Source organism: Abramis brama, assembly GCF_963993115.1.
Source record: "Abramis brama genome assembly, chromosome: 11".
Taxonomy (NCBI): domain Eukaryota; kingdom Metazoa; phylum Chordata; class Actinopteri; order Cypriniformes; family Leuciscidae; genus Abramis; species Abramis brama.
This window is the reverse complement of record NC_139973.1, coordinates 1,763,366-1,772,500: the sequence shown is the minus strand read 5'-3', so window position 1 is coordinate 1,772,500 and position 9,135 is coordinate 1,763,366. Positions and strand designations below refer to the sequence as shown.

General features: G+C 35.6%; 1 protein-coding gene across 2 annotated transcripts in view; it reads left to right on the top strand.

Moving 5' to 3' along the window:
• The first annotated feature begins 4,147 nt into the window (after positions 1-4,147).
• kcnq2b (potassium voltage-gated channel, KQT-like subfamily, member 2b) overlaps positions 4,148-9,135 on the top strand; it is a 51,239-nt gene continuing 46,251 nt past the window's right edge. For both annotated transcript variants that reach the window (XM_084128678.1, XM_084128677.1), the window contains exon 1: positions 4,148-4,493. In XM_084128678.1, coding sequence (XP_083984804.1) covers positions 4,198-4,493 — 296 coding nt within the window. In that variant the 5' untranslated portion in view covers positions 4,148-4,197. The remainder of the gene's footprint in view (positions 4,494-9,135) is intronic.

Genomic DNA, 9,135 nt, shown 5'->3' with positions numbered 1-9,135 from the left:
AAGCATTTATTAATCAGTTCATGTTCATTTTAACATTTACTAATACATTTTTAAAATCAAAAGTTAATATTAATATTATCATATTATTGGACCTGAGCTTTTTTTTTATTAACTAATAACAAAGATAAATACATATTGAAACAAATATACTGCGCATTGTTAATTAATGTTAGTTAATGCATTAAATACATTTCAGTTACACTTTATTTTAAGGTGTCATTGTTACAGTGTAATTATATATTATGAGTAATAATATTTATATATTAGTTCTGCTCACAGTTATATATTATGAGTATATATGAGTAATATTAATTAACTACATGTACTTACTATAGGGTTAGGGTAGGATTAGGGTTTGGTTGAGGGTTAGTTGCATGTAATTATGCATAATTTACTGTTATTACTATGGTAAGTACATGTAAATTATGTAACAAGGACACTGTAAAATAAAGTGTTACCGAAATTTATTTTTTTCTGCTGAACACAAAAGAAGATATTTTAAAAAATGTCGATATCCATACAGTTTCCTGTCGCCGTTGAGTATTTCTTTCCTGAACTGTTACAGTTGGACGCTCATCTGACACTTTTAAATGTAACTTGTTTCAGAACATTCCGAGAACATTCAAAAGTAACGTTTGAAGAATGTTAAAATGGAATGTTCCCTCAACGTTCACATGATCAAGAAAAACATTTTCTTAGAAACTCTACATTTTGAGAACATTCACAATAACCTTGTAAAACACTCCAATATTCTTTATGTACAACATATGAATCATGTTTAAAGTTCTTTATCCGCGTTCTGACAGGCTGAGCCGCATTATCTGCTGTTTCTGGAGCTTCAGTTTCACAGATGGAGGATCAGCTTCAGCGCTTGGAAACGCAGACGCTTCAGTTGTGCAAGACAACAAAAGATTTTCCTTTTTTTGGGGTTTGTCTTTTATTTTTAGTCTTTTCAACCTTCAATCCTCTCACTGTATAATGTGGTGTTTAAGGCTTACATTGACTGAGGTTTAACTGCTAACCTTTTCGTTTTTTACCATTTTAATCACTGTGTGTGTGTGTGTGTGTGTGTGTGTGTGTGTGTGTGTGTGTGTGTGTGTGTGTGTGTGTGTGTGTGTGTGTGTGTGTGTGTGTGTGTGTGTGTGTGTGTGTGTGTGTGTGTGTGTGTGTGTGTGTGTGTGTGTGTGTGAGAGAGAGATTGTTCTCCCAAATATGAAGATTCCATCATCATTTTCAAGCCCATTGACTTGTGTTGTATTTGGATGGACAAACTACAGATCCAGTGTTTTTATATTCCTGCAGTTTTATAGGACATTTTGCCTATACATAAAGCATATTCATTTTGTATGGTGACTATCACTTTTTATATAATATTCAATTTGTGCACACTGTAAAAAAAGCCATGACAACATGTTTTTACATTATTTTAACTCATCAAAATAAGTTAAGCCATTTTAAATGTTTTATGTTCACGGATTTTTTAAGTCAGTTTAATAACTTGTTTAATTGACTTAAACTTCCATTTTTTTAACAGTGCATATTTATGCAAATTGTACACATCTTGTTATTTTAAAAGTTTGCATGGGTTAAGTCATAATATTTTCTTGATTAATGGATTAATGGATTAATGGATGGATGTATTATTGATCATGGGATATCAATGGGTTATTTCTCCTTCTCCCCACGAGTGAAAGCCTAAAAATCACTAACAATTAAATATAAGATGGGAAACAAACACTCCAAAAAAAGAAAAGAAAAGCTTGATTACCAGAAGAAACTCCATCAATAGAGCGATTTGTCCTCTTATGGCTCTGCTTCTCATCTCTTCTGATTTGTGTTGCCATGACAACGTCTCGGCTAACAACGAGTCCCATCGGGTTGTGTGTGTTTATCATCACAGCGCTTCTCCTATGAGGACAAGCATGATGATGATAGAGATATATATATATATACAGCACATTTTCACTTTTTTGCATTGTGACATTGTTCTTGTCAATTAGGCTACATTTGAGGAATATATTATTGGCTGCATTATGAAGAAAGCCACTTGTGTGTGTGTTTGAGAGGTTATTAGACCGATATAATTCCTCAGACCCGAGTGTCGCTCTCAGATGTCGATGGACTCAGTGCTGGTTTGATCTGAGATCGATGAGATTATGACAGGAGAGATGAAGTGACGTATAGAAGGTCGTGACCCTGCAGATCATCTTCAGCACAGACTGTTATTGGCCAAGTTTTATCAAGTGAATTGTGCTGGAAATCGAGCCTATGATATTGGCATTGCTAGATGGTGCACACACACACACACACACAATAATAATAATTATATATATATATATATATATATATATATATATATATATATATATATATACACACATCTATATATATACCAACTATATATATATATATATACATGCCTATCTATTCAGTTTGTTTGTTAATTTCTTAGTTAGTTAGTTCTTTAGTTAGTTAGATAGTTAGTTCATTAGTTAGTTCATTCGTTGGTTAGTTTGTTTGTTCGTTAGTTTGTTTGCTTGTTTGTTTGTTTGTTAGTTTATTTGTTTGTTGGTTCGTTTGTTCGTTAGTTGGTTACTTTGTTAGTTTCATTAGTCTACTTCGTAGACTTGTGCAACATCATTTTTGTCCTGCCTGTCATGCAAAGCAATTATGAACACATGCAAGAGAGATCAACAAGAGAGAAGGATGTTTGAGAAGTATTAAATGTTAAAGGTTTACTGTTTTTATCTGACTTTTTGTTTGTTTTTCAGTGTGATTTTTGGTTAATTGTATTGAATCCAATCAGGTCCAATTTGACCCAGAATATTATGATTGTACGCAGAATTTGAACACATCAAGGTTTAAAAAGCTTCTAAAAGAATATCTCTCGGTTTACTGACTGCAACAAAAAGTTCTTCATCAGTATTTTATCTTGTTTTCAAGTACAAATATCTAAAGATTCGTATATATCAATACGTTTTATTGGAGAAGTATTGTTTTCTAAAAAAGAAAATCATTAATATAATAATATATTATTTTATATAATATATTATTAGTCAGAAAAATAAACGCAGTTGAAAGAGAAAACTTGTTTCTTGTTTTAAGCACAAACTCAATTAATTTTGATCAGTTTATCAGTAAACGACACTGAATATCTCCAGTCATTCTGCATATGTGTCCTGGTTTAGGAGAGCTGGAAGAGCGTCATGTTTCGGTGTGTCAGGTGTGTGATGTGTGTCGAAGGCATCTGAGATTGCTCTTGATTGATCTGAGATTGTAGCAGAGTTTGGTATTGCCAGAGATTGCTCTTTCTCAGGAGAAACACACACACACGTCGAGCTTCGGTGTGACGAGTCTCATTCAGCCGAGAGAAAGCTTGATTTGGCTCTTTCTCTGTGTTGTGGATGGGGTTTAATAGGGTGTATTAGACTGATCTGTTCACTCCTGACAGATTACACTGTGAGACCTCAAACACACGACAAATCTGGTCATGTTGACGTGGACTTGGTCCGATTTCACCATAATTCACCTTATTAACTCTCTCAACGCAGTTATAATTCTTCCACAGATGAAATATCTACATATTTTAATCTGGTTATATTCCTAAACCTTTATGATATGTTTACTCTTGCTCAAACTAACACTTAAAAAAAAAAGTGTGAGTGGAGGCGGGGCTCATTTGCATATTCATAGAACCGCGTATACTAAATGAGGCAAGGGTGTCGAGTTACATTCAAGATATTTTAAGACATGAAGAATTTTTTCAAGGAAAAAACCTTTAAATATGTCATTTTGGTGATCAAAGATGAGTTTTAAGCGATAATTATTGACTACAGGAGGACTTTAAGAAAAACTGTAAAGGTGCTGGTAATTTTCTGCCAGGATATTATATCCGTTAATTTGACAGATATTTCCTGTGGGTGGGTGTGTGTGTGTGTGTGTGTGAGAGAGGGATAGATAGAGAGAGAAAGCGAGAGAGAGAGTGTGTGTGTGCGTGTGTGTGAGTAGAAAGAGAGAAAGAGAGAGGAGAGACTGCAGCTCGTCTTCGCATCGCTATTGGCTTCTTGTTCCTCAGCGCCGCGCACCTCTCGCGCGCAGTGATGCTCGCACCTGTCCCGACCCGCAGCATCATCATCATCATCACTTTCATCAGCATCATCATCAGCAGCGGATCTCCATGACGACAGCGCTTCCAGCATGGTGCAGAAATCCCGCAACGGCGGCGTGTTTCCCGACGCCCCGCCGGCCGAGAAGAAGCTGAAGGTGGGCTTCGTGGGGCTGGACGCGGGCGCGACGGACTCGAGCCGAGACGGCGCGTTGCTGATCGCAGGCGCGGACGCGTCGAAGCGCGGCAGTATCTTGAGCAAACAGAGATCCAGCATCTCCGGGAAGAGGCCGCCGAAGCGCAACGCGTTCTACCGACGCCTGCAGAATTTCCTCTACAATGTTCTGGAGAGACCGCGCGGATGGGCGTTCATTTACCACGCTTACGTGTGAGTCTCTGCACCTTTAAGTGTTTTAAGTGTTTCTTCTGCTGGTGGCCATCAAAACAAAGAGCTTCTCAACCCTCTCTGTCAGTCAGCATCTCTTCACGCGCTTGGCGAGATGTTGACACGATTGTTCTAGCTGTAGAATTGAGCATCACTGGAACAAAGCTTCTTTAATATTAATAGTTCAGTGTGGAGCCAGATCTACTCCAAAAACCCTTTAATAGATTGTTTAGTATCGATTCTGAATGTGCCTTGTGGAAAAGCGCTTCATGTTTAACATGTGTGGCGGGATTGTTCTATTAATAGATGATGTTACTTTCCTGCCGGTTGTTGAAAGCTTTGTTTATGTGAATATCTGCACCTTTAAGTGTTTCTTCTGCTGGTGGCCGTCAAAACAAAGAGCTTCTCAAACCTCTCTGTCAGTCAGAATCTCCTCACGCGCTTGGCATTTCTTTCATTTATTCATTCTTATATAGCACAGATTAATGGTTGCCCAAAGTGCTTCACAATAAAGAAGAACAATCAATACATGAAGATAAAAAATACACACAGGTGCACTCGAAACCCCTTCACGAGTGTTCTCCTCACACTTTAACAGATGATTTTAGCCTACATTTGAAAGTAGTTCGGGGAGATCATTCAGAGTTTTGGACCCATAAATCGCTCTTATGTTTATATGTTGTCCTGCTGATTCTCTGACCTCAAGGATCTGGAGGAGTGTATGTGGACAACATGCTGGACATGTAAGTGATTGTGAAGAGCCTTAAAAACACGTATAAGAATCGTACACGATTGTTCTAGCCGTAGAAGAACTGTTTTGGGCATCGCTGGATCAAATCTTCTTTAATATGAATAGCTCAGTCTGGAGCCAGATCTGCCCAAAAAGCCTTCAGTGTTGATTGCGCTTCATGTTTAATGTGTTTGGCAGGATTGCTCTATTAATAGACTTTTCTTCCGGTTGTTTAATGCTTTGTTTACTTGAATTCATAATCATATTTGCTCAAAGAAAGAACGCTTTTATTCTGAAATGAATCATGCTCCAGGCTTCTGTTCTTCATGACAGAGAATTGTTATCGGCTGCACTTTTGATGTGCGTTTAATGCATTTTAATGATTTTTAGCTATATAAGATTTCCTTCTTGTTACTTATTATAGAACTGTAAGAAGAGCATTTTTAATAGTTAATAGTTTATAGGCTGATGTTCATGTTTAGCACTAAAGATCTGTCGTGCTTCAGTTGTGCATCTCATGTGGTTACAGATGTTTGTATTGTTCAGCGACTGAAAATGCTTGTATGACTTTTCAATGGTTCGTTATATCACTCTGAAAGCTTGATATTAATAGTTATTCAACCAGAGAATCTTTCTCAAATTGTGTTCAGGTTGAAGGTTCCCGTTGCAAGCCAAAGAAACCCAATCTGATGCTGTTTGGAGGCACATCTCATGCTTGTAAGATATTTAGTTTCGATGTTCCTTGTCCAGAGCTCAATGTGAACCTGGATTTGCAATTAAAATCCCGCAGAATGTCGTTCCTCATTCTCTAAGTAACATCCAGACCTGGATTCTGGTGTCTCGTGTTATAAACACGAATTACTGAATTACAAACGTCTGCGATCACCAAAAACACACATGTTTAATCAACAGCGATCGCATCTGATCAGTTTATGAGCATCAGATTACCCTCAGTCAAGAGCTTTCAGATGATCTCTGTGTCAGCTATAATAGTGTGGAGTTTGATCAAATGCAGTTGTTATACAGTCAAACCGAAAATTATTCAGAAATCTTCAAGATTTCTCACATTATCACAGTTTATTTGCTAAAATGGTAATAAAAGTTGATATTTGACTGGTTTTGTCCATCCTTCTGTTAGACTCTCACACATGAATTATGTTGAATATCTGTCAGCTGTTAAATTTAACTACACAATTAGATAATACCAGTTTAGCTCAACCAATCACCAAGCAATGCTTCATTTTGTTCAGTCTGTGTGTAAAAAGAGCATTAGCAATTAAAGAAAACACACTTCAGCAAAACATGATCAGCTCAAAGTGTCGGAGTAATATTTGGTCACAACTGGTAGTCGCTGTATGAAGAATTATTAGGTGTAATATGTCACAGTTTACTTTATTTTGCTCTCCTCACTTACATTAATGAACTATAAAGTCCTGCACACACTAGTAAAACAATATGAAAAATGATATCTGGTGTCTGGATAAGGTTAGATGATGTATGTTTTAGTGATATGAGCCGCAGATGTTGCTCACCGGCGACCTTGTATCTTCACAGCGTTGTTTTAATCTCAGTCCATTCATTAAAGTGGATGTTTCAGCACCAGCGCGCACGGACAGCTCCCGAAACACATCCTCAGACACACACACGCAGAATCACATCTTACGTCCCTGTTTAAAGGCCTGGGTGTCAATCATTAGATGCAAATGAAGCAACGCAACGTCATTATAGTTAAAGAAAGATGCAATATTGTAATCAAAATTAAGTTTGATCGGATGAATGACATTCACACATTTACAAGTGAACAGATTTTTTACATTTCCAATGTTTTTTGCATTGGTATCTGAACATTTATTATGTAAATCATCAGAAATTGTTTGATTTATTTTAGAACTGTTTGTAAAAAGACATTTGATGTCAAAATAATTTTCTGTGTGTGTGTGTGTGTGTGTGTGTGTGTGTGTGTGTGTGTGTGTGAGCTCTGCAAATTAATTTTCACTATAGTCATTGACTTCCATAAATTTTTTTATTGAATGGATTGAATTATGATTTCTCTTTTAGAGAGCTCTAAAATTCAATTCTCACTAGTAAAAATGCAAGCGTAGAGCTCTCTAATTGAATTTTTACTAGTAAAAACAACACATTAAAGATATGTATAATTACAGAGCTATGTTATTGAAATAGAGAGCTCTGAAATTGAATTCTTTAAAGAAATAACTGAATTAGAGAGCTCTTTAATAATAATGGTTAATAGTAAGAACTAAATTGTAGAGCTCTCAATTAAATTCGTACATGTAAAAATGCACTTACGACGACTAAAACTGAACGGCGTTCTCCATTTCTCCATATCTCTCCACTTCCTTCCTATCGGATGTAGTTGTGGTTCACTCTTGATCATAATTATGTTTAATTGAATAGTGGACTGATTAGTCAATGTTATCATGAATACTGGATTATATCTTGTAAATAATAAGATTAGCAGTTGTGTGGGTGTAGATACAGGATTAGTTTCTCCATCAGTTCTCCAATGCTTTCTGTCAGTGTCATAGTCATCTTAGTTTTACTTAGAAGAACTAATGCACTGTTTGTGTGTAAAGCTGCTTTGGGACAGTACGTATAAACATGCTTTACCAGTAAAATGAGTTGTAAGCATTATAAGTGATTTGGCTGTATGAACTTATAAGGTGCTGAAATTCTCCACTCGTGTGTTTTTGCTGCAGATGTTTCTAAACCGCTGTGTGTTTCTGTGTCTTCTGAAGGTCGTGTATGAGTATAAAACACGTTGACAGTGCGGAAACTGCAGAGTAACACGCTCACGTCAGCACAAACTGCTAATCGTAGTGGACAGAAACCGGAGAGGAAGAGTTAAATATATAAATAGAGTCAAAACTGTCGCCGTCACGATGTTTCAGAGGCGCTGATGTTCCCCGAATAACAGCTGTAAAGTCTTGATGTGTGTATTTTACAAAGCAAATGCTTTTGAAGGTTTCATACACTGAAAAAAAAAAAAAAAGAAATTGGTGAAATTTATGGTCAAAAATGGTTGCCAGACCGTTAAAAAAAAAATATGGTTGCAAAAAATTACAATTTACTGGTTGACAACTTTTATTTACAGTAATATATATATATTATATATATATATATATATATATATATATATATTACTGTAAATAAAAGTTGTACACAACACACAACTCATACACAACTGATTTTTAATATTCTGCATACCAAGGCTGCGTTTATTTGATTAATAATACAGAAAAAAATGATATATTGTGAAATATTATTACAATTTAAAATAACTGTTTTCATTCTGATATGATGATTTGATGCTCAAAAAACATTCCTTATTATTATCAACCTTGAAAACAGTTGTGTACAATTTTTTTTCAGGATTCTTTGCATCAGAAATATGTTAATTTACCAAAATACTAAAATCTGTTTTATTACCTTTATAATATACTGACAATCTCCTTAAAATCACAGTCAAGAGAAAGGCATATGAAAAATCAAAGTTAATCACAAGCAGCTTTTCAACAAGATGATTAAAGTACTAATATATAAAAAGTGCACAATATCATACACACAAATACAAAACACCACACAACACTAAAATAATGCAAAAAACATTCATTCCACAACATAATATGGAACATAAAACCCTACTGTACATAACTGATAACTAAAAACTAAGAATCGTGTTATTTCGATTAAAACCATCAAGGTGTGACACAAAGAATTACAGATTATGTTTTCACATACTTTTTCACTTCCAAAAATAGTATTTTACTGTATTATTCCATGTTATAAATGTATAGAGGCAGAGAACGTCCCCAATTAAGCAGGATTTTTACAGTATTTCACCGTTTCATATTTGACAGTGTTCCAGGCAGACAGATTAGTCTTTTCTAACATGTT